This window comes from Coregonus clupeaformis, chromosome 21 (assembly GCF_020615455.1).
Source record: "Coregonus clupeaformis isolate EN_2021a chromosome 21, ASM2061545v1, whole genome shotgun sequence".
NCBI classification, from domain to species: domain Eukaryota; kingdom Metazoa; phylum Chordata; class Actinopteri; order Salmoniformes; family Salmonidae; genus Coregonus; species Coregonus clupeaformis.
Genome location: NC_059212.1, coordinates 32,095,338 through 32,121,218, shown reverse-complemented (window position 1 = coordinate 32,121,218; position 25,881 = coordinate 32,095,338). Strand labels below are relative to the sequence as shown.

General features: G+C 41.4%; 1 protein-coding gene across 2 annotated transcripts in view; it reads left to right on the top strand.

The window, feature by feature from the left end:
- The window catches only part of LOC121535289 (dipeptidyl aminopeptidase-like protein 6), a 113,436-nt gene that overhangs the window by 85,707 nt on the left and 1,848 nt on the right, over positions 1 to 25,881 (top strand). For both annotated transcript variants that reach the window (XM_041842191.1, XM_041842192.1), the window contains exons 4-24: positions 2,396 to 2,490; positions 2,610 to 2,684; positions 2,795 to 2,847; positions 10,241 to 10,322; positions 12,212 to 12,332; positions 17,974 to 18,128; positions 18,408 to 18,505; positions 19,313 to 19,439; positions 19,560 to 19,598; positions 19,786 to 19,893; positions 19,993 to 20,084; positions 20,269 to 20,316; positions 20,441 to 20,553; positions 21,467 to 21,514; positions 21,700 to 21,798; positions 23,983 to 24,052; positions 24,237 to 24,431; positions 24,666 to 24,720; positions 25,371 to 25,470; positions 25,603 to 25,661; positions 25,750 to 25,822. In XM_041842191.1, coding sequence (XP_041698125.1) covers positions 2,396 to 2,490; positions 2,610 to 2,684; positions 2,795 to 2,847; positions 10,241 to 10,322; positions 12,212 to 12,332; positions 17,974 to 18,128; positions 18,408 to 18,505; positions 19,313 to 19,439; positions 19,560 to 19,598; positions 19,786 to 19,893; positions 19,993 to 20,084; positions 20,269 to 20,316; positions 20,441 to 20,553; positions 21,467 to 21,514; positions 21,700 to 21,798; positions 23,983 to 24,052; positions 24,237 to 24,431; positions 24,666 to 24,720; positions 25,371 to 25,470; positions 25,603 to 25,661; positions 25,750 to 25,822 — 1,905 coding nt within the window. The remainder of the gene's footprint in view (positions 1 to 2,395; positions 2,491 to 2,609; positions 2,685 to 2,794; positions 2,848 to 10,240; positions 10,323 to 12,211; positions 12,333 to 17,973; positions 18,129 to 18,407; positions 18,506 to 19,312; positions 19,440 to 19,559; positions 19,599 to 19,785; positions 19,894 to 19,992; positions 20,085 to 20,268; positions 20,317 to 20,440; positions 20,554 to 21,466; positions 21,515 to 21,699; positions 21,799 to 23,982; positions 24,053 to 24,236; positions 24,432 to 24,665; positions 24,721 to 25,370; positions 25,471 to 25,602; positions 25,662 to 25,749; positions 25,823 to 25,881) is intronic.

The window sequence follows — 25,881 nt, the reverse complement described above, 5'->3', positions numbered from 1 at the left end:
CATTATTTTCGATACCATGGCTAGAAGACGAGATCTCAGTGGCTTTGAAAGAGGGGTTTCAAAGGAGCATAGGGGGTTTAAAGAGTGTGTGTGTGTCTCTCAGTCACCAGATCTAAACCCAATTGAACAATTATGGGAGATTCTGGAGCGGCGCCAGAGACTGTGTTTTCCACCACCATCAACAAAACACCAAATTATGGAATTTCTCGTGGAAGAATGGTGTCGCATCCCTCCAATAGAGTGGAGTTCCAGACACTTGTAGAATCTATCTCAAGGCACATTGAAGCTGTTCTGGTGGCTCATGGTGGCCCAATGCCCTATTAAGACACTTTATGTTGGTGTTTCCTTTATTTTGGCAGTTACCTGTACATAAATAATTAGCCTACATCTCAGTGTAGCTTAGGTGATGTGTCCACACCGATGTTGACATGAGGGAGGCGCCAGAAAATCTAGCCAAACTTTAATGAGACTTTTAATTATATAAATATACGACAAGCTCCAGTCATGTTTGACAAATATAATGTAGGATAATTAACATTAACGTCTAAAGGCTTGATTCTGTTGGCGTAGGCCTACTCGAGGCACGGTTCGTTCAGATCAAATACAAGCGTGGAGAGAAAGGCCAGTACCTGTTGCGTAACAAGTGTCACCATCCTTGCAATCTGACCGGAGGCAGTCAGCATTTTGAAACTATTTAACCATAAACTTCATTATTAAAAATCTGGAGGTTTTATGCCATGTTATGAGGCATGTCTTACCTTGTTTCAAGTAGCCTAGCCAAAATCAGACCATAGAAACTTTGAGGGAATTATTTGATAAACACTTCCTTATGCCTTTGAAACCAGCTTTCTTTCATTGTCCAGCAGCCAGACACAATCTTAGTCATATTAGCAACCCATGCTAGTTGTTGCGTCTTTAGATCTCCCCTTTTTCAGAATTTCTTATGGATATTTTCATCTGTCACATGAAACCGCTCGCATGTGTGATGCACTTTTTAGAACAGTGTGTTCCCACTACTTGCATTTTTGGAATATTCGTACATAGCCTACTGCCGTGTGCACATTGCTGCGCTTATAATGTGAAGAAATAATAGTATATCAACATTCTAAGCTAAACATTCTGATCTGTTGCATCAGCCTCATTGCTTTTTAATTGTTTTTGATGTACAGTGGTTATATGAATTTTGGATCTATCGTCACAGAACTGTCCCAGAGTCTGTTTTGAAGCGTCCCAGACATATTGTGTCCCCAGGACAACGGGACACCCTTAATTTCGAGCCCTGCCTTTGAGACACAGAAACAGGAAGGAGACTGAGTCACTTTGCCTTCACTCTGTCTGTGGTCTTACAGGGACACTGTGTACTGTACACTGCTCTCATTCGTTTTCATTGATTGATTAATTACAGCAATTTAATGAATGGCTTTTGTTAATGAAGGCCTTCAGCAGTTTGGACTTGCAGGATACTCATACACATTCCATTATTCCTAATGCATCCACTGATGGTTTTGAGAGATGAACTGTCATGACTGAATAAATATATGGACTGGAGCAGGAAAAGGTTTTCAAAACAGAATACATAAACAAACAAACTTGAAGTTAATTTAAAAGAAAAACACACTACCATAAAATCCAAATAAAAGTCCATTATGTCCAGCGATATGAAATCCTTCCAGTGTGAGTAGCATCAGCACTATACTGCTAATGCTGTGGCGAATAGTAAGTAAGGGAGATGAGATGGCTATTCAATCAACCTTTATTTGAAGGGCAAAAACATTGGAGAGAGCAGCAAGGACCTTTTCTCTGCACTTCTCTTGGTAGAGGGGTTAATACGAACAGGACACAGTGAGACTGAGGAATCGGCTCTGGTATAGAGGACAACACTACCATTGTCACACTACTGAGCAGAGCTGAGCGGAACCAAGCCAAGCTGTAATGTCCTTTCCTATTTATGCATCCACCATAGGAACCAAATACCTGAGCCAGCACAGTATGGTTTGGGTCGGCACAATAATGTGAAAATGGTCTACCACTTGGACCATCCCACTCGGCAGACACTGGTTGAATCAACATTGTTTCCATGTCATATGAATGAAAATACGTTAAACCAACCTGGAATAGACATTGAATTTACGTCTGTGCCCAGTGGGATCACACTGTATGTACCCACACCCTACAGCTACTGTATATGCTGCAGAGGTAACAGGATGCCAGCAGGGCCTGCTCCAATTGTACCTCTGTGCCCCCCTAAAAGATATCTGTTCCCAGTCTGGTGCAGAAGGCTGGCCCCTCTTAGCCCCACTAAGGCCTGATCCAGCACTATATGTACTGTTTGAAACAGCCGGCTGCATAATCCACTATGTAATGCTCTCTCTTCTGTGCTGTTTATTATTTCCAGACAATGTACTACTGTATCGAACACGAGAAGGGGACGTGGTCAAACTCAACATCGAAACACAGGAGAGGGTCGTTTTGGTGGAGAACAGGAAGTTTGTGAGTATTAGCTTATTTTATTCCCAAACGTGTATAAGTAGGTGACATGGTATTGAAAAATGTATGATGATCATTTGTAATAAATATGACTCAAACATCCTTACTTATTTGTTATCCAGGAAATGTTCAAAGCCACCAAGTACCACATATCTCCAGACCTGGAACATGTGTTGTTGGCCTACAACGTGGCCCCAGTGAGTAGAAAGGACCACACTTCTTCTTTTGTCTCAAATGCAGAGTTTGTTGGGTGTTTCTGCCATCTGAGGTTGAATGCTGGATGCTGAAGCTGTGTTTGTCTCTGCAGGTCTACCAGCACTCCTACATGGCCTTCTACATCATCTGTAGTCTCATCACCCCGTAAGTCTGTCTGTCTGTCTGTCTGTCGGTCTCTTCTTTCTTTCTTTCTTTCATTTTTTTTTTTTAAATCTTTCTATTTTTTTTTCTTTTTTTTTTTTTTTCTTTCTTTCTTTCTTTCTTTCTTTCTTTCTTTCTTTCTTTCTTTCTTTCTTTCTTTCTTTCTTTCTTTCTTTCTTTCTTTCTTTCTTTCTTTCTTTCTTTCTTTCTTTCTTTCTTTCTTTCTTTCTTTCTCATCTTATTTTTGTCTAAGGATTAGATGAAACAGTAAACTGTTGAATGTTCTCTGGGACAGCTTGACCTTCTACTACATAAGTGCTTAGCGTCGGCGGTCACATCTATGCACCTGGTTAGTTGTGCTGCCAACTGGTGGATAAAGTTAAAACCCCATCCCTAATATCAGCCAATGTAAAGGTATCTTCCCAGCAAACTGTGAAGGTTCCCAGAAAATGTTTTAGGTCGTGACAAATGTTCTCATAACACAACAACAGTCCAGTCGTGGTGATGATTATAGAATGTTTGTATAAATAATTTGCCTGATGTTGCAAGAACGTTCACAGAACACATTTAATCTGTTTTTAAAGGTTTCCAGAATGTTTCATTAGGTTGTGGGAACAGTCTGGTGGGAACATGTGGACATCACAAAAGATATGTTCCCAAAACACAAAAACTGTCCAGTTGTGCGGATGATTATACAATGTTTCTTTTAGGGTGCAAAAAAACATTAAACTGGTATTACAAGAATGTTCCCAGAACACATTTTGCCTGTTCTTTAAAGGTTCCCAGAATGTTTCATTAGGTTGACAAGATATATAAGATACAGTGCATTCGGAAAGTATTCAGACCCCTTGACTTTTTCCACATTTTGTTACATTACAGCCTTCTTCTAAAATTGATAAAATTGTTTTTTCCCCTCATCAAAGCAAAAACAGGTGTATCACATTTACATAAGTATTCTGACCCTTTACTCAGTACTTTGTTGAAGCACCTTTGGCAGCGATTAGAGCCTTCATTCTTCTTGGGTATGACGCTACAAGCTTGGCACACCTGTATTTGGGGAATTTCTCCTATTCTTCTCTGAAGATCCTCTCAAGCTCTGTCAGGTTGGATGGGGAGAGTCGCTGCACAGCTATTTTCAAGTCTCTCCAGAGATGTTCGATCAGGTTAAAGTCCGGCCTCTGGCTGGGCCACTGAAGGACATTCAGAGACTTGTCCCGAAGCCACTCCTGCGTTGTCTTGGCTGTGTGCTTAGGGTCGTTGTCCTGTTGGAAGGTGAACCTTCACCCCAGTCTGAGGTCCTGAGCGCTCTGGAGCAGGTTTTCATCAAGGATCACTCTGTACTTTGCTTTGTTAAACATTCCCTCGATCCTGACTAGTCTCTCAGTCCCTGCCACTGAAAAACATCCCCACTGCATGATGCTGCCACCACCATGCTTCACCTTAGGGATGGTGCCAGGTTTCCTCAAGATGTTCTCCCATCTCCACAGAGGAACTCTGGAGCTCTGTCAGAGTGACCATATGGTTCTTGGTCACCTCCCTGACCAAGGCCCTTCTCCCCAATTGCTCAGTTTGGCCAGCTCTAGGAAGAATCTAGGTGGTTCCAAACTTCTTCCATTTAAGAGTGATGGAGGCCACTGTGTTCTTGGGGACCTTCAATGCTGCAGAAATGTTTTGGTACCTTTCCCCAGATCTGTGCCTCGACACAATCCTGTCTCGGAGCTCTACGGACAATTCCTTCGACCTCATGGTTTGCTTTTTGCTCTGACATGCAATGTCAACTGTGGGACCTTATATAGACAGGTGTGTGTGCCTTTCCAAATAATGTCCAATCAATTGAATTTACCACAGGTGGACTCCAATCAAGTTGTGGAAACATCTCAAGGATGATCAATGGAAACAGGATGCACCTGAGCTCAATTTAGAGTCTCATAGCAAAGAGTCTGAATACTTATGTAAATAAGGTATTATTATTTTTTATTTTTTTATACATTTGCAAACATTTCTAAAAACGTGTTTTCGCTTTGTCATTATGGGGTGTGTGTAGATTGATGAAGTAAACATTGATTGAATCCATTTTAGAATAAGGCTGTAACATAACAACATTTGGAAAAAGGGAAGGGGTCTAAATACTTTCCGAATGCGCTGTATGTTCCCAAAACACAAAAACTGTCCACACACATTTTCGTCATTTAGCAGACGCTCTTATTCAGAGCGACTTACAGTAGTACATTTCATTTAAAAAAAATCCTCCTCCATACTGGTCCCCTGTGGGAATCAAACCCACAACCCTGGTGTTGCAAGCGCCATGCTCTACCAACTGAGCCACACAGGATTGATTATGTGCTGATTATTACAATGTTTCTATTAGCTTGCAAAAAAACATTTGCCTGATGTTGCAAGAACATTCCAAGAACACATTTCTTATGTTCTTTAAAAGTTCCTAAAACATTTATTTAGGTTGTGGGAACTTTTGGGGATATGATAAGAGATAGGTTCCCATAACACTAAAACTGTCCAGTTGTGCTGACATTCAGATAATATTTGTATCAGGGTGCACAAAACATTCCTTTGATATTGCAAGAATGTTGACAGAACAGCCTTTCTGAGTTCTTTAAAGGCTCCCAGAACATTTAATTAGGCTGTGGGAACAGTGTGGGTACATCACAAGAGAGAGGTTCCCAAAACACAAAATATGCTCAGTTGTGATGACATTCATACAATGTTTAAGTTAAGTTGCACAGGGCATTAATGTTGTAACAACTTAATGTTGTAAGAATTTAATAAGTACATTTTTATAGCATATTTGTTTTAGGTTAAACATAATAGTCCATTGATGTTCACACAATACACATTTTACCTTGTCTTTGAGGTCCTCAGAACATTTCAAGAACATTTAGAAAATTGTATATTTAAGTTTGACCTAATATTACCACAACATTCTCAGCGTGCACATTTGTAGCTCCTTAAAGCATAAGAAAACAGATTGGAAGACATTCCCATTATGTTTCTCTCCAGATGTAATGAAAATTTACATTTGAGGACTGTGTTGTAGGTTGTATACAGTGAGCTCCAAAAGTATTGGGACAGAGACACATTATTTTGTTGTTTTGGCTCTGTACTCCAGCACTTTGGATTTGAAATGACTAAGTGGTTAAAGTGCAGACTGTCATCTTTAATTGGAGGGTATTTTCATCCATATCGGGTCAACCATTTAGAAAGTACAGCACTTTTTCTACATAGTTCCCCCATTTTAGGGGACCAAATATATTGGGACAAATTCACTTATGTGTATTAAAGTAGTCAAAGTTTAGTATTTGGTCCCATATTCACAGCACACAATGATTACATCATGTGACTCTATAACTCTACAAACTTGTTGGATGCATTTGCTGTTTGTTTTGGTTGTGTTTCAGATGATTTTGTTTCCAATAGAAATGAATGGTAAATCATGTATTGTGTCATTTTGGAGTCACTTTTATTGTAAATAGAATATAATATGTTTCTAAACACTTCTACATTAATGTGGATGCTACCATGATTACAGATAGTCCTGAATTAATCGTGAATAATGATGAGTCTGTAACTTTCTGACTGTTAAACACTAATATAAAAAATTTACGAATAGGTGCCCATCTTTATAATATAATATATAATATACCATTTAGCAGACACTTTTATCCAAAGCGACTTACAGTCATGCGTGCATACATTTTTATGTATGGGTGGTCCCAGGGATCAAACCCACTACCCTGGCGTTATGCTCTACCAATTGAGCTACAGAGGACCATTGGCATTGGAAAACCTCCCCGGTCTTTGTGGTTGAATCTGAAGTTCATTGCTTGACTGAGGGACCTTACAGATAATTGTATGTGTGGGGTACAGAGATGAGGTAGTCATTAAAAATCCTAATATTGCGCACAGAGTGAGGCCATGCAACGTATTATGTGACTTGTTAAGCTAATTTTTACTCCTGAACTTATTTAGGCTTGCCATAACAAAGTTAAATACTTTTTGACTCAAGAAATGTTAGCTTTTCATTTTTTTATTAATTTGGAGAGAAAAAAACTTGAAAAAAAAACATAATTCCACTTTGACAATATGGGGTATTGTGTGTAGGCCAGTGACACAAAATCTCAATGTAATCCATTTTAAATTCAGGCTGTTACACAACAAAATTTGGAAAAAGTCAAGGGGTGTGAATACTTTCTGAAGGCACTGTAAACTACTAAAAGAGCGGATGTCTTTATTTCGTCCAGATTTATAAATCCAGTCAGAAATGCAGAATTTAAACAAAACATGTTCAACTTTAAAAAAGCACCCGATATAATTCCTACTTTGAGACGCTTGATATGGTCCCCCCCCCCGGCTTATTTTTCATGATCTGAAAAGCAAAAGTGATCCTAGATCAGCACTCATAGTCTTGGATACCTTGTAAATATGGGCCCAGAAGTATACAGTACCATTCAAAAGTTTGGACACACCTACTCATTCCAAGGTTTTTCTTTATTTTTACTATTTTCTACATTGTAGAATAAGAGTGAAGACATCAAAACTATGAAATAACACATATGGAATCATGTAGTAACCAAAGAAGTGTTAAACAACTCAAAATATATTTTATATTTGAGATTCTTCAAAGTAGCCACCCTTTGCCTTGATGACAGCTTTGCACACTCTTGGCATTCTCTCAACCAGCTTCATGAGGTAGTCACCTGGAATGCATTTCAATTAACAGGTGTGCCTTGTTAAAAGTTAATTTGTGGAATTTCTTTCCTTAATGCGTTTGAGCCAATCAGTTGTGTTGTGACAAGGTAGGGGTGGTATACAGAAGATAGCCCTATTTGGTAAAAGACCAAGTCCATATTATGGCAAGAACAGCTCAAATAAGGAAAGAGAAACAACAGTCCATCATTACTTTAAGACATGAAGGTCAGTCAATCCGGAAAATGTCAAGAACTTTGAAAGTTTCTTCAAGTGCAGTTGCAAAAACCATCAAGCGCTATGATGAAACTGGCTCTCATGAGGACCGCCACAGGAATGGAAGACCCAGAATTACCTCTGCTGCAGAGGAGAAGTTCATTAGAGTTACCAGCCTCAGAAATTGCAGCCCAAATAAATGCTTCACAGAGTTCAAGTAACAGACACATCTCAACATCAACTGTTCAGAGGAGACTGCGTGAATCAGTCCTTCATGGTCGAATTGCTGCAAAGAAAGCACTACTAAAGGACACCAATAAGAAGAAGAGACTTGCTTGGGCCAAGAAACACGAGCAATGGACATTAGACCGGTGGAAATCTGTCCTTTTCGTCTGATGAGTCCAAATGTGAGATTTTTGGTTCCAACCGCTGTGTCTTTGTGAAACGCAGAGTAGGTGAACGGATGATCTCTGTATGTGTGGTTCCCACCGTGAAGCATGGAGGAGGAGGTGTGATGGTGTGGGGGTGCTTTGCTGGTGACACTGTCTGTGATTTATTTACAATTCAAGGCACACTTAACCAGCATGGCTACCACAGCATTCTGCAGCAATACGCCATCCCATCTGGTTTGCGCTTAGTGGGACTATCATTTCTTTTTCAACAGGACAATGACCCAAAACACACCTCCAGGCTGTGTAAGGGCTATTTGACCAAGAAGGAGAGTGATGGAGTGCTGCATCAGATAACCTGGCCTCCACAATCCCCGACCTCAACCAAATTGAGATGGTTTGGGATGAGTTGGACCACAGAGTGAAGGAAAAGCAGCCAACAAGTGCTCACCATATGTGGGAACTCCTTCAAGACTGTTGGAAAAGCATTCCAGGTGAAGCTGGTTGAGAGAATGCCAAGTGTGCAAAGCTGTCATCAAGGCAAAGGGTGGCTACTTTGAAGAATCTCAAATATAAAATATATTTTGAGTTGTTTAACACTTCTTTGGTTACTACATGATTCCATATGTGTTATTTCATAGTTTTGATGGCTTCACTATTATTCTACAATGTAGAAAATAGTAAAAAATTAAGAAAAATCCTCAAATGAGTAGGTGTGTCCAAACTTGACTGGTACTGTATGAAGAGTAAAAAAATATGGTTGCGTTTGTACTGTATGATTAAATGCTGTTCAAATGTCCTATGAATGAAATTAAAATGCCATGTGTCTTCATATCACCTACAAATTGCCATTAAATCTGGAGAGAAACATGATGGGGATGTATTCCAATCAGCATCAATTTGCATGCTGAGAATGTTGTGGTAATATTAGGTCAAACCTACGGTAAATATACAATTTTCTAAATGTTTTTTAAATGTTCTGAGGACCTCCAAGATGAGGTAAAATGTATTTTGCATGAACATCAATGGAATATTATGTTAAATCTAAAACAAAAATGCTATGAATGTCATAAAAACGAACTTTCATTCTTACAACATTAAGGGAATGTCCTTAATGTTGGACATTCCCTGTTCCCACAACCTAATTATATGTTCTGGGAACTGTTAAAAAAACTCAAAGGCTGTCAGTATTCTTGCAACATCAAAGGAATGTTTTGTGCACCCTGATACAAACATTATCTGAATGTCAGCACAACTGGACATTTTTTGCGTTTTGTGAACATATCTCTTGTCATGACCCCACAATGTTACCACAACCTAATGAAACATTCTGGGAACCTTTTAAAGAACAGACAACATGTGTTCTGGGAACGTTCTTGTAACATCAGGTGAATGTTTTTTGCATCCTAAAAGAAACATTGTAGAATCATCCGCACAACTGGTTTTATGTCTTGGGAACATATATTTTGTGTTGTTCCCACCAGACTGTTCCCACAATGTAATGAAACATTCTGGGAACCTTTAAAGAACAGATTAAATGTGTTATAGGAAAAGTCTTGTAACATCAGTCAATTGTTTTATACAAACATACAAACCTTTGGGGAAAGTTTCTGTGGTGGTTGTTACAGATGTTGTGCACAACAGTTTTTAGTGAATGTTAGAACATTCCAATGATATTTAATCTAAAACATTTTTGATAAGTAAATAGATTTGAACAAAAATGTTCTCTGAATGTTTTTGGGATGTTATCATCCTAATGTTAGTTAAAAACCCTAACTTGAACTTAATTGGAAACTTGGCTAATATTCAGGGAATGTTCCCGGTTTGCTGGGTTGTTATGTAGCACACTCTGTCAGGCCTGCTTTTTGTTCCATATCTGTACTGAGTATTAAAGTTAAGCAAACTTTTCTAGTGCTAAATTTGGCTTTGGATGATTGATAGTACCATTACAGAAGCAACCTAGATAGCTCACTGGAAGATACCATGTATTTTTCTGCACAGTCTGAGGCACACACCCTGAAACACACACACACACACACATCATACACACACACACACACTGTGACAGAGTGTGTGTTTTATCTCCACAGGGAGACGTGGAGTCTAAATCCTCCTGAGGTACGGAACGCCCCCCTGCAGTATGCTGGATGGGGACCCAAGGGCCAACAGCTGGTAAGAGACCACACACACCTGTCTACAACCTCACTGTCTCACTGAAAAAAAAACACATGCGCACAAATGCGCACACACACACATCTCCATTACCGATATGCTCCAGCCTTGATCTTGAAACAAATGTTATTCCAACATTTTGAAGGCATGCCATTTGACAAAGATTTGACAAACACCGTGATAAGCCGTGATATATAATAAGCCCCTCTATGCTTTCCCTTTCTCCACAGCACCACGTTGGAGATTATGTCAAAACGCTGTTATTATGGTTAAAACAGGAAGCAGTCTTGTTGTTATTGTGTGAAAGGAGAGATCTTCTAAAAAGAGCAGCGTCTCTCACAGCTACAATAGCTTTGTTGTTTTCACTCATTAGTACACACTTTCTCATTCACCTCATAACACACAGCACTTCAGATTGGACTAATTACAGAACAACAGTAATAGGCTGTATTTCCTTGTGTTTCTCCACTAACTTACCTTTTACTGCAAATCTGTTGGTTTTTACATAATTGCTCTTATCATATAATGTGTCTAAATTAGGCTACAGACACATTTAGAGGGAGAAAATATTAATATTTCAAGCTAGTACAATATGAGATTGCGTCGTCTGCCAAGGGAGAAAGCAGTTATATTTGCATATGGTAATATAGTACCGGATTGGTTTATTTTTGTTTTGATGTTTATCTGCTTGTTTGGTTTAATGAAGCGCTGTATGGGTGAACTGTCTGAGCCGATGTGTTTACTCTCACCTGATAACACCAGTTAGTTATTCTTCTCCCATTTCTGGACGGAATGATTTTGCATATTAAAACCTGTCGCAATTGTCAGAGTTGTCCATCATATGACATTACATATATAAAACGTGTGTGTGTGGATCCAGCGGTGCTGATTGCTCTGTCATGTAGAGTAATTGCCCATGGCTTACTGATCACAGCAGGATGCTTCTCTGTCCCCTGGTTCCACAGCACAAACACACACACACACACACACACACACACACACACACACATTAGAGCCTCATGTACAAAGGGTGTAGAAAATTAAGAGAGAAATATAACTGCTCCCACCTCTCCCACCGACACAGGGTAAAGCTGCAGGACAGGAGAGGAGAGGAGAGGAGAGTGGATTGACAGTGGATTGGTGGTGGTGCCACACACTCACCCCCCCAGCAGTAGTCTTCTTAATCCCTACTACTCACTATGGCACAGTGGGCATACACCAGCAGTCCAACACAGCATCAGCAGCTGAACACAGTAATGCCAACCTCCCCACTGACACCCCTGTCTGAACCAGTTCTCAATCAGCCAAAATGTGTGTGTGTGTGTGTGTGTGTGTGCATGGTTGTGTGTGTGTGCCCCTTCAGTGATTCAGACGGCTACTGTACCTTCATTAGAAGCAGAGGGGTGTTTTGCTTACTACTCTATTTTGAGATAGAGTGGAATATGACCTCTTATGAAATCTGCTTCCTTTTATATCTGCTGTATTCAATGCTTTAAGGCATGTTTTGTCACTCAGTCCAGATTGGGTTGATGTGTCTTTTTGTGTTGAGTGGATATGTCTCCAGGCTGAAGGATGGATGAGTGTTTTCAGAACTGAGTGAATGTCACACTGTGATGAAAGTTCCCCAGGAGGAGTGTCAGTCTTTTTTCTTTATCTAGTAATTCATTATAAGGTAATACTGTTTTAGTATTATAAGGTAGTAATTCTGTTTTGATCTAGTAATTATAAGGCAGCCATAGTGTCAAGCTGAAAAGAACGCATTTGAAAGCCTGGCAAGAGGCAAAAGCAAAATCTCTGAAATGCACCCAACAGTTATTTTGGAGGTACCATACTGACAGTAATGGGACGATGGTGTATTCAACCCAGCGCCATGTCCTTTTTTTACCCAGATCTTTATCTTTGAGAACAACATCTACTACAGAGCAACGGTGGAGAGCAGGACCATTCGCCTGGTGTCCACAGGGAAGGAGGGAGTCATCTTCAATGGCCTGAGTGACTGGCTGTATGAAGGTAGGAGAACTACAAATACACCATCACTACTGCATACAGCTACTCTAACAGAACTACAAATACTAGCTGGATAGAGAACGCTTGTTAGTTACACCCCAGTATTGCAGCAGTATTGAAACACAGGTCATGGAATGACAAAGAAAGTCCTCCATCTATTCTGTACCATGTTTCAAACAAGGATAAGGAACAATACAATCATAACAAAGAGTAGAGACCATTTTGTTTCCATTTTAGTCATTTAGGAGAAGCTCTTATCCAGAGCGACTTACAGGAGCAATTAGGGTTAAGTGCCTTGCTCAAGGGCACATCGACACATTTTCACCTATTCAGCTCAGGGATTCGAACCAGTGACCTTTTGGTTACTGCCCCAAAGCTCTTAACCGCTAGGCTACCTGCCGTTTTTAAGATCAGTTTTTCCCTCTCCTCCGAGACAGAAGGCTATCTATGGCTTGTGTTTGTAAATTATTCCCTTTTAAAGAGAAACATCTGGTTGCATTTCACTATCGTTGTCCCCAGAGCTCCCCTAGCTTTTCTGTGTTTAGGCAGTATTCATTAATTCATGGCTGCAATCGCACTACTACTGTACCTCCATTTGTAATGTGATATGAAACATTTCCTGCTCAATATTGTATGTGAGCTATCTACAGATCTGTCTACTGTATTCATTTTTTCATTCATTTTATTAAAATTGTTCCCCCTCATTGATTTGTTTTGTTGGCTGGCTGATGGTTTTAAAACTTTCGATGTAACCCCTTATATAACTGGATTACTGGATGGGATGTGTATTTTTATAGTGTTTTGACTGAGTTTCATAACAGCAAGCTTAGGTTTAAGGTGAAGGTAGTACCTCCTCTCTCTACTAGTCACTGCAGTTCAACCACAGGGCATTCTTGATCCCAAATCAGTTTTTGAGAGTATTATTAAATCATTATAACACACTTACATATAAAATGTTTAGTCATTTAGCAGACGCTCTTATCCAGAGCGACTTACAGTTAGTGAGTGCATACATTTTCATTTTCATACTTGTATACCCTAAGGTCACTCTATCACTATGTAGGCCCATAGAGTACCACAGTATGAGTCATAATACCCATAAAAAAGGTCAAACAGAGAAATGGTTCCAATCGTTTTTCCACCATTCATTTTTCCCATAGGGGATTTTAGAAACACATTAGGGCTGTGTTTCGTGTAGGCTTATCCTGGCGTGATGTTTTGATAACCGTGTAAATATCTCTAGGATAGAACGAACGACCAGCTGGCTTGGGTAGCAACCCTAGATTTGTGTCGGGACTATATCTTGTGGAAGGATGAAATAGTATGAATAAATTAATCAAAATAACGATTTTAATGAAAATATGTACCCGTTGTATAAAAGTGATAATGCCCTCGAAGCCGGTGTTTGGAGGATATATTGGCACGGTTTGCCGGCCCTCGACTTTGTCTTGGGCCTAACAACACCTGTGCCAATATATCCTCCAAACACTGGCTTCTCTGGCGTTATCACTTAAGTGGAAATATCTAGGAGCAACAACGGCTCAGCTGCGAAGTGGTAGGCCACACAAGCTCACAGAACGGGATCGGCGAGTGCTGATGCGCGTAGCGCGTAAACATCGTCTTTCCTCGGTTGCAACACTCACTACCGATTTCCAAACTGCCTCTGGAAGCAACGTCAGCACAATAACTGTTTGTCGGGAGCTTAATGAAATGGGTTTCCATGGCCAAGCAGCCGCACACAAGCCTAAGATCACCATGCGCAATGCCTAGCGTCGGCTGGAGTGATGTAAAGCTCGCCGCCATAGACTCTGGAGCAGTGGAAACGTGTTCTCTGGAGTGATGAATCACGCTTCACCATCTGGCAGTCCGACGGACGAATGTGGGTTTGGCGGATGCCAGGAGAACGCTACCTGCCTGAATGCATTGTGCCAACTGTAAAGTTTGGTGGAGGAGGAATAATGGTCTGTGGCAGTTTTTCATGGTTCGGGCTAGGCCCCTTAGTTCCAGTGAAGGGAAATCTTAACGCTACAGCATACAATTACATTCTAGACGATTCTGTGCTTCCAAATTTGTGGCAACAGTTTGAGGAAGGCCCTTTCCTGTTTCAGCATGACAATGCACCCGTGCACAAAACGAGGTCCATACAGAAATGGTTTGTTGAGATTGGTGTGGAAGACTTGACTGGCCTGCACAGAGCCAACCTCGACTCCATCAAACACCTTTGGGATGAATTGGAACACTGACTGCGAACCATGCCTAATCGCCCCCAATATCAGTGCCGAACTGCCTTACCTCACTAATGCTCTTGTGGCTGAATGGAAGCAAGTCCCTGCAGCAATGTTCCAACATCTAGTGGAAAGCCTTCCCAGAAGAGTGGAAGCTGTTATGGCAGGAAAGGGGGGACCAACTCCATATTAATGCCCATGATTTTGGAATGAGATGTTCGACCAGCAGTCCACATACTTTTGGCCATGTAGTGTAGTTGCATAGTATTTACCTGCCAACAGTGTTATACAGTGACTCTTGAACTGCAGGACCTGATTTATGTTTGAATGTTGTACATTTTATAAAATGTCTTCATGCAGGGCTCCCTTGAAAAAGAGGCCTTGGTCTCAATGGGACTCCCTGCTAAAATAAAGATTAAATAAATAAAGTAAAATAAAATCTCAGAGCAATTTCATCAGACTGGTGTGTGTGTGTGTGCGTGCGTGTCCCTCTCCCTGTCTTACCAGAGCAGAATGCTTGTAGTATAGTAGTGAGACAGGTTTATCTTCCAGCCAGGCAGGACAGGAGTGATTGTCATGCAGAGCAGAGAGAGTGTCACACAAAACCCACAGCGCAGGGCGTGGATCTCTTTACAACACCCCAGTGCCGATTTATCACTGCAGATGTGTCGCGACAGGAAACGAGAAGCTGTCTGTCTGTCTATGGGGTTATGTATTGGAATCGGAAGTGTGTTATTGAGTGTTGATGATGTGGAGATGTTTGCACTGGATCGGAGTAACACTTCCTTTGATGGGCCTTAGGCTACTGTGCATAGTAAGCATAATACTGTATTTTCACATTCAGTATATACAGTGCCTAGTGAAAGTCTACACACACAATGACAGGTATTCATATTAACATTTTAGCTTTTATAATAAACTAATGTCTTTACAGTGTTACATATTAGTTTCACGGGCACAAAATGGGCTTCAAAAGTAGCTAGAATTCATATAGGCCCAATAAAGGCTGCATCTCAATTAATTTTTCAATTTAGAGCCCTGTACACACCCCTTGCACAGTTTTTAGATTTTGCTGCCTTAAAAATACATGTAAAAAAAAAGCGATTGACTTTGATTTTTCCCCCTACTTATCTACACAACCTGAAAGAAAACATATATAGACATTTTTCTAGTAGTCCATCTGTGTCTCCCTGAGGGCTGTGGAGATCTGGGTCATGGTCCTCTTGCTGTCACCATGACCACACTGACACTGATATACAGTAAGTAATCCGACCCACTGACCTCAGAACTCCTTCACCAAAGCTCTGCCATGCCATGCCAGGCCAGTTTCAGCCGTATTTCCTCCCATTGATTCTCAGTGGGTCAGCAGAGAGCACAGCTCTTTCAGATCACCTATACCCTGCTTTGACTCCTCATACAGATGGTATTTTGCTATGCATCAATAGAATGTGTGGGATGTATGCTGTCATACTGTACTGTAGATTATGTTGAACAATGTCCTTGAGAGCATTCATTCAGTTATTTTATCATCCATATCTCATCCCTAGAACGATAAGTTAACATGTTTGTCCAATATACCCATCATTCACCGCTCTCACAATCTCTGTATGCTGGTCTTCATCGTTCTTCATAGACCATCCTCATTCTCTGTCAACTGAAGTTGAGTCATTTTGTGTTAGTCTCAGGGGAAGACTGCTGTTTGTGACATTTCTTTAATAGGAAGCCTTCCTGGAAGGTCTATGCTGCCACCTGGTGGGCTTTTGTGGATTATATTTGACTGGGGCATATAACTGCATTCATTTAATTACTTATCTTGTCCTTTTCTTTACCTCTGTTTTCAAATGACATTTTGACATGCACTCTCCACACCTGATGAATGATAAATAAGTTGACCCAGAACATAATCTGATATTCTACCTGCCTCTGTATCTCTGTCTGTAACCCTGCAACATATTTCATAAATAGCAATGAGTAATGGACCTCTACTCCAGTGACAGTACAGTAAATGGGTGCCATAAATCAGACAGGCCACAGCACATCTGCTACATCAGCATCTGTTTACACAGTGTTGTGTGGAGGAAATATCCTTTATCAGCACACACAGCTAATGAAGTGACTTTGGGATATGATGACATATATACTTAACAAAAATATAAATCAAACATGTAAATTGTTGGTCCCATGTTTCATGAGCTGAAATAAATGATCCCAGAAATGTTCCATACGCACAAAAAGCATATTTCTCTAAAAGGTTGAGCACAAATTTGTTTACATTTGCAAAGATAATCCATCCACCTGACAGATGTGGCATATCAAGAAGCTGATTAAACAGCATGATCATTACACAGGTGAACCTTGTGCTGGGGACAATAAAAGGCCACTCTAATATGTGCAGTTTTGTCACACAACACAATGCCACAGATGTCTCAAGTTTTGAGGGAGGGTGCAATTGGCATGCTGACTGCAGGAATGTCCACCAGAGCTGTTGTCAGATAATTTAATGTTAATTTCTCTACCATAAGCTGCCTCCAACGTCGTTTTAGAGAATTTGGCAGCATGTCCAACCGGCCTCACAACTGCAGACCACGTGTAACCACGCCAGCTCAGGGCCTCCACATCCGGCTCCTTCACCTGCAGGATCGTCTGAGATCAGCCACCCGGACAGCTGATGAAACTGTGGGTTTGCGCAACCTAATAATTTCTGCACAAACTGTCAGAAACCGTCTCAGGGAAGCTCATCTGCGTGCTGGTCGTCCTCACCAGGGTCTTGACCTGACTGCAGTTCGGCGTCGTAACCGACTTCAGTGGGCAAATACTCACCTTTGATGGCCACTGGCACGCTGGAGAAGTGTGCTCTTCACGGATGAGTCCCGGTTTCAACTGTACCGGGCAGAAGGCAGACAGCATGTATGGCGTCGTGTGAGCGAGCGGTTTGCTGATGTCAACAACAGAGTGCACCATGGCGGCGGTGGCGTAATGGTATGGGCAGGCATAAGCTACGGACAATGAACACAATTGCATTTTATTGATGGCAATTTGAATGCACAGAGATACCGTGATGAGAACCTGAGGCCCAATGCACGGCCCCATGTTGTAAGGATCTGTACACAATTCCTGGAATTTGGAAATGTCCCAGTTCTTCCATGGCCTGCATACTCACCATTTAAATTGACTGATTTCCTTAAATGAACTGTAACTCAGTAAAATCTTTGAAATTGTTGCATGTTGCGTTTATATTTTTGTTCAGTATACATCGTATCAGTAAACAACAGACTATTAGCTTTATTATTAATCTTATAACTATCTTGTAACCTTATAGCCTTAAAGCCTGCCTTGAAGATGAATGGACATTATTTATCACCATATTTTTTATACAGTGTTATACAGTAGTTCATTGTTTATGGGGTTTGTTGTTCCAGAGGAGATCCTTCAGACCCACATAGCCCATTGGTGGTCTCCAGATGGCCTCAGACTGGCCTACGCCACCATCAACGACACCCTGGTGCCCAAGATGGAGGTACCCATTTTCACTGGCGCCCCGTATCCAACAGGGCTGGAGTATCATTACCCCAAGGTAAATCCCAGAGACAGCCTCATGTCTATATTCTCTGTCCTCTCTGCCCTACACTGCCCTGACCTTTTTTGAGTTAGTGGTATTGAATGAGTACCAATTGTTGTTGTGCAGATCGTCTCTGGTTCAAACCCAGGTCGGAACAGAAAAGGGATCAACTCTTCTACAGAGTTGTGTGTGGATCTGACAGTTGACTTCACACAGACAAAAAGGTTCCATATAGATACTGTATAACCCACTGAATTATATGATCTCTGGCATAACCTGTCTTTTCCCCTGGAGGCTGGGGAGGAGAACCCTGTAGTACACCTGTCTGTGGTGAGTTTGAATGGCCCCCTTCACACGGTGGAGATGAAGAAACCAGACGACCCCAGGATAGGGTGAGTGTCTCACTGACTGAATGACACAGTTACACGGTTCAAGATAATCTTTATTATCCATAGGGCAGGGATCATCAACTAGATTCAGCGGCGGGCCGATTTCCTTCTTGAGCGGATGGTCAGGGGCCGGAACAAAATAATTTGTAGACTGCAAATTGACCGTAAGAAGCCCAGATATAACATTTGACTAAAACATAATCATTTCAAACCTTGCTTACATTTGTATACTATCAAATATACAGTATCTCTCTATTATGCGTTGGAAAAGCTGGTTGAAAGAATACCAAGAGTGTGCAAAGCTGTCATCAAGGCAAAGGGTGGCTACTTTGAAGAATCTCAAATATAAAATATATTTTGATTTGTTGAACACTTTTTTGGTTACTACATGATTTCATATGTGTTATTTCATAGTTTTGATGTCTTCACTATTATTCTACAATGTAGAAAATAGTAAAAATAAAGAAAAACCCTTGAATGAGTAGGTGTGTCCAAACATTTGACTGGTACTGTATATTATTTTATTTTTTCCCTCAGAAAACTTGAGGGGGGTGCATATAAAATCACCTGCTGGCCAAATTTGGCCTGCGGGCCATCAGTTGGGGAACCCTGCCATAGCATAGATGCAAACTTTCAATTAAATATTGTCACCTTTCAGTATGAATATTAGTGTTTGTGGGAGCACTCAACATCATGGAATAACCTTGCATCATAATGTATACTGCATTAGCCATGTCAATTCTGAAATAATAGGAAATTAATTTACTGGACATTGAACTTGTAACTCATTTCATTTTGTTCTTTTTGTAGAATGGAATATTACATCACAATGGTGAAGTGGGCCACCAGCACCAAGGTGGCAGTCAACTGGCTGAACAGAGCACAGAACAACTCCATACTGACACTGTGTGAGGCCACCACAGGAGTCTGCACTAAGGTGAAACTTACGCGCACACACACACACACACACACAAGAACACACACAAACACGCATGCATGCACACACCGCCACCCTCTCTGACACTGGCCCCTAACTTGCTATCTCATACTTTTCCAGAAACATGAGGATGAAAGTGATAGCTGGCTACACAAACAGGTAAGTCATAAGAACAGTAAAAGCATTTTATAAAATGTATCACTCACAACACACATAGAAAACAGCCCATACATTACAGTCAACACTTACAGAAGAAAGGGATGTGGTAGGAGGGACAGAAGTGCAGTTTACCGATTTAGCGGTCTCATATACTCAGACTCACTCCTCTTTTCTTTCGCTACTGTAGAACGAAGCACCACTCTTCTCCCATGATGGATACAAGTTCTTCTTTACCAGAGCTATACCTCAGGGTGGGAGGGGCAAGTTCTTCCATATCTCCATGTCAACATCCCAGGTAGAACAACACTGTCCTCCTTCCTGGAGTTATGTATGTGCTCTGTGTAGTAGCCAACTGTTCTTTAACCTGTAGTTGCCATGTATTGTTCCATTCCAGCCCAACACCAGCACAGACACTCTGCAGTCCCTGACATCAGGCGACTGGGATGTTACTCAGATACTGGCCTACAGCCAAGACAGGCAGCTCATGTAAGTCTCTCCACTCATACATTACAGGAACATTACCAAATAGTACCATTTATGATTTCCAAATGCATATAATTTGCTGTCACTTATAGTTGATCAAATGTTACCATGGAAATTTGACTTACCTTCTCTTGTTCAGGTAATAGTCATTGAACTCCAAACTGATCTTCATCACAATGTTTTACAGATACTTTTTGAGCACAGAGGATGATCCAAAACGACGACACCTCTACAGGTATAATTAGATTTCTCGATTCAGCTCTCTAAGGGTTTATTCTGTGAGAGATCACTATGTAATTGTTTTGATCTAATAGGGTGTAATGCTAATAGCGTGGTTTACTTCATCTATCCTATGTCAGTGCGGACACTAAAGGCCCGTTCAACCGCCGCTGTCTGTCGTGTGAGTTCAAGTGTGGCTATGTGGACGGCTCCTTCAGCCACAACATGCAGTACTTCCTGCTCAACTGTAAAGGTGAGTGCTCCTGACCTTGAATCCTGAACACTAAGCAGCATATGTTGCACTTTCCTGAATCAGTAGATTTTTGTGACAGTAGATTATTTCGCTATGCTGCTGAGGTTTTAGTGGGGTGTTTAGTTTCAAATACAGAGTTAGTCAAAACGCTCAGTCAAAATATTAAATAGAATTAGTGTTCAATGCTGTGGCAAAATGTTGCATTGAATCTGACTGCAGTACACCATTAACCACTGTTTCTACTTGCAATCAGACGTAACTCAAGCCCCTTGCCACGAAATGTGAACTGCCATCCTGCATCCTACAGTGTTCCTGCTGTATCAAACTACAGTAGTTGGCATAGAGCTGTATGTCCTACCCTGCTTCCTGTGTGTCAGACAGGTTCTGTCTGAAATGAGAGCAGGGCCCAGGGAGGGACAGATTAGGATGGGCTCAGCGCTGCATGGCCTTTTTTATGTCTGTGTTCTCATTCTCTCTGAGAACATTCATCATCGTTATCTCTCCTACCGGTGCAGTTGCCATGGCAGCTGATTTGTTTAGAGGGCCCGCTCTGGAGAGGAGAAAGGGCAACAACCTTTTCATGAATTAGATCTTGTGAGTGGAGAGCAGCCCTGGTCTGTACTGAGCAATAATAACAGCCTGGTATTCATTCAGCTGCTCCCCAAGGTGCTACAGACAGACAGTGGCTTCTCAGTAATGACACATGGCTGGCTGAGAGGGGTTATTTCTAGACTTGCATTACTAAAGATGGTAAGAGAGAGAGAGGCATTTTTTTTATGATCTCTGGTTTTTAAATACAGTGAAATTTGTATTTTGTTTGCCATTTGAGGCCATTCATATGAACCTTCAAGTGTTTCTTCCTATAAAAACCTACAACCTCCACCTCTCTCTCTCTCTCTCTGTCCCCATCCAGGCCCCGATGTACCCAGTGTTGCCATCTACAGCACGAAAGACAGACAGAGTGAGTGTTATGAGGCCTAACCCTGTACCATAAAGGGCACTGAAGCTGACGATTTTATTCAGTATCGTGTCTTTAATATCACATCACACAAATCATTCAATGGGAAATGTTTGATGCTTCATGAAGCTGCCCCTCAGACCATACTGGAAGTGAACAATGAGACTGTTTCTTCCATGCCACTGCAGAGGTCCTGGACCTGGAGACGAACCAGAGAGTGAATAACACATACCACAACATGCAGATGCCCAAAGTGGAGTACGAGACCATCACCATAGACGATTACAGTAGGTATCCCTCCATGGTGCGCCTATGCATAGGAAGCTAGCCAATGCCCTTTTCAGCTGCATTCTTTATGATTACATTATATATGTCATCATATACACTCACTGGCCAGTTTATTAGGGACACACATCTAGTACTGGGTCGGACCCCCCTTTGCCTCCAGAACAGCCTGAATTTTTGGGTGTATGGATTCTACAAGTCGGAAACATTCCACAGGGATGTTGGTCTATGCTGACGTGATGGCATCAGGCAGTTGCTGCAGATTGGACCGCGGTACACAACCGCCACCAACCTGTACCTTTGACAACAGGCAGGATGAATCCATGGATTCATGCTGCATACGGCAAATCCTGACTCTGCCATCAGCATGACGCAACAGGAACTGGGATTCGTTGGACCAGACAATGTTTTTCCACAACTCAATTGTCCAGTGTTGGCGATCACGTGCCCACTGGAGCCGCTTCTTCTTGTTTTTAGCTGATAGTAGTGGAACCCGGTGTGGTCGTCTGTTGCAATAGCCCATCCGTGACAAGGACGGACGAGTTGTGCGTTCCGAGATGCCGTCTGCACACCACTGTTGTACTGCGCTGTTCCTTGTCTGTTTGTGGCCCGCCTGTTAGCTTGCACGATTCTTGCAATTCTCCATCGACCTCTCTCGTCAACGAGTTGTTTCCGACACAGGACTGCCGCTGACTGGATGTTTTTTGTTTGTTGCACCATTCTCGGGAAACCCTAGTGACTGTCGTGCGTGAAAAGTCCAGGAGGGCGGCCGTCTCTGAGATACTGGATCCGGCGTGCCTGGCACCGATGATCATACCATGCTCAAAGTCGCTTAGATAACTTGTTTTGCCCATTCTAACGTTCACTCGAACAGTAACTGAATGCCTCGATGCCTGTGTCCCTGCTTTATATAGCAAGCCATGGCCACGTGACTTACTGTCTGTAGGAGCGATCCATTTTTGTGAAACTGGCTGGTTAGTGTATATCAGATTTCATGTCATCATAAGAAATGCAGCTGGAAAGGGTATTGGCTAGATGTGTGTGTGTTATTTAAGTGATAATGCCCTAGAAGCCGGTTTGGAGGATATATTGACACAACGGGTTACCAACATATTCAAATAATGATTTACATATTTTCATTAACTTTATTTTGATGACTTTATTCATACTATTTCATCCTTCCACAAGATATAGTCCTGACACAAATCTAGGGTTACTACCCAAGCCGGCTGGTCATTGGTTCTATCGGTTCGGTTGCCAGAGACGCGACCCAGTCGTTAAGTATTTTTGTTCCCAGTCGTTTGTTCTAAATGTTCTATTGCCATATTGGCTGGCAACGTTCTTATCCCTTGATTGCTAGCTAGCCAACTATGGCTAACTTACAGTCACGTCAAACAGTGAAGCCAGAATAACAACAAAGTAGCTGCATTTTCATAAGCTGTTTTCTAGTGACATTTACTTGGATACATCCATAACAATGAGCTAATGATGCACGATTTCACCTGGCATAGAAAATGTACTCTTTCGTCAGGACACTGTTGTTCAGAGGAGCTAGCCAACAACCCAGCTAACACAATCACTTCAAACTGAAGCTGCAAAGACTACAAACTAGCTGCACTTCGTTTCATTTGACCTGTTTTCTATTGATATGTCTTTGTATATATCCATAAAAATGATGCTGATTCATGATTTCAACTGGCTGAGAAAAGCTGCCTACCTGTCTCATCCCAACACGTTCATTACAATGCGACAGCTGGAGATCGAATTTGAATATTGAAACAATGTTGCAAATGTCGGAGAGACCGACAGCAAGGTTTATACAAATCTCCGCTGTTGAAAACTAAATGTTAGTCTCAAAGAAATGTGAGATAATGTCTAGATGCTTTTTATAGTGGAGATCAAGTTTATAAATTGCCTGGCTGGGCTGATGACAGTGGATTGCGCAGTCAGATGGAACAGGATAAATAGGCATTTTAACGTCATAGCTTTAGCCGGTGGTAACTTGTGGAATAGACACCGGCTGGAATGCGCTTTTAACCAATCAGGATTAGACCCACCCGTTGTATAACGTCTTCATAAATGCTGATATGCACTACTGGGCTGCACTCTAACAATGGTATTAGTTATGAGATTTGATATGATAATTTAAGAAAAACAACATTTCATTAAGTCTTTCTTTCTTGCAGCTCTGACGATGCAGATACTGAAGCCAGCTGGTTTCATAGACACAGCTCACTACCCCCTCCTGCTACTAGTGTAAGTATGGCACACACACACAATACAGTTACTATGTTATTCTAGATAAAAACATCATACAAACCCCAGTAGAAATTATATTAGAATTATAACATATTCTGTTTTGACATTGGACTCATGACTTCGGACAGTTACAGAGAGCTATAATGGATCATTGGTTCCGCCTGTCCTCTGTTTCCATCAGGGACGGAACTCCAGGCGGACAGATGGTGACAGAGCAGTTCCGTGTGGACTGGGCCACGGTGTTGGTGAGCAGTTACAGTACCATTGTGATCCGCTTTGACGGCCACGGGTCTGGGTTCCAGGGCACCAACCTCCTCCACCGCATCAGGAGGAAGTTGGGCGTAATCGAGGAGAGGGACCAGATGGAGGCCCTCAGGTGAGAAAGAGGGAGAGAGACACCTGGACACAGCATAATCTTCCTTGAGAATTCAAATAATTGGTCCCCTTTACGATAATATGCTAACACCATGTTACTACGTCTTACAGTAGTTATATGCAGGTACAGTTGAATTACAATGGGAAAAATTATAAATATTTTCATTATAGTACATTACTGGGTTGTTGGAAATGTCATACCTACAAAACGGATAGTTTATTCTTCTTTTTCCAGACTGATATCGAAAGAAATGTACATCGACAAAAGTCGAATTGGAGTATATGGAAAGGTAAGGAGAATCAATGCTTGAAGAAAACAAGCTAGCTGCTTTTTTAAACCATGTAAAAAAGGTCATTCGGTTCCCTTTACTCCTCTTCTTGTCAATTCAAGTACTGTATCTGAGCTGACGAAAGAGTGGGCGAGGGCTTCACTCTGTCTGGAACATAGAGGAGAAGCTCACCCCCACATATCTAGGTTGCATGCCAAATGGCACCATATTCCCTATATAGTGGACTACTTTTGACCAAAGCCCATAGTGCTCTGATCAAAAGTAGTCCATTATATAGGGAATATGGTGCCATTTGGTATGCTACCTCGATATGAGGGGGTGAGCTTCTGCTCTGTTGCACTATAAAAGGAATAGGGTGCCATTTGGGATTCATAACTACGAGAGCAACTACACACTACGGTCCAGCAACAACACAGAACGGACAACATCAATATTTCAATCAGGTTTCAGTCTGGCACTCAGTTCTCATTTGTCTATAGAAAGTTAGAATTTGTATGCAGTTTGTCCTTGGATTGGGCAGAAATTAACGTTGGAGTGGTGTATGTAAATGCTCTAGCCTTGATATGTCAACAATGTATTTTTATACTGTCTGATCAAGAAACATGATACTATTAAGTGTCCCTCACTAACTGTACCTTATCTGTCTATAGGTTTATGGAGGATATTTAGCCACCATGCTTTTAAGTTCTGAAGACTCCTTGCTTAAATGTGGAGCCGCCGTCTCGCCCATCACAGATTTCAAGTTATACGGTATAATGTAATGATTTTCTTTTGCAACATAATTTTTTGCTGCATGAATCATTTCTCACTACAAACGATGTATTATAGTTTGAACAGTGCCTTATAACATGATATTATGTGTGTTCCTTCTTTATACACCAGCTTCAGCATTTTCAGAGAGATACCTTGGATCACCAAAGACAGACTCTCGAGTATACTCGGTAAAGATTCAACACTTCATCCACTAGTCAGACAATATGTACAATTATTTGTATTTCATGCTGCCGTTCGCTGTCCTCTTTCCTTCAGCTGGCAAGTTTAGCACACCGGGCAGCTCACCTCATGAACAGGAAGTACATGATCATCCATCCAACTGCTGATGGTACAGTCATTAATATCAATACTTTAGCCTTTCCTAGATCTATCTGTTTGTGTGGTCTT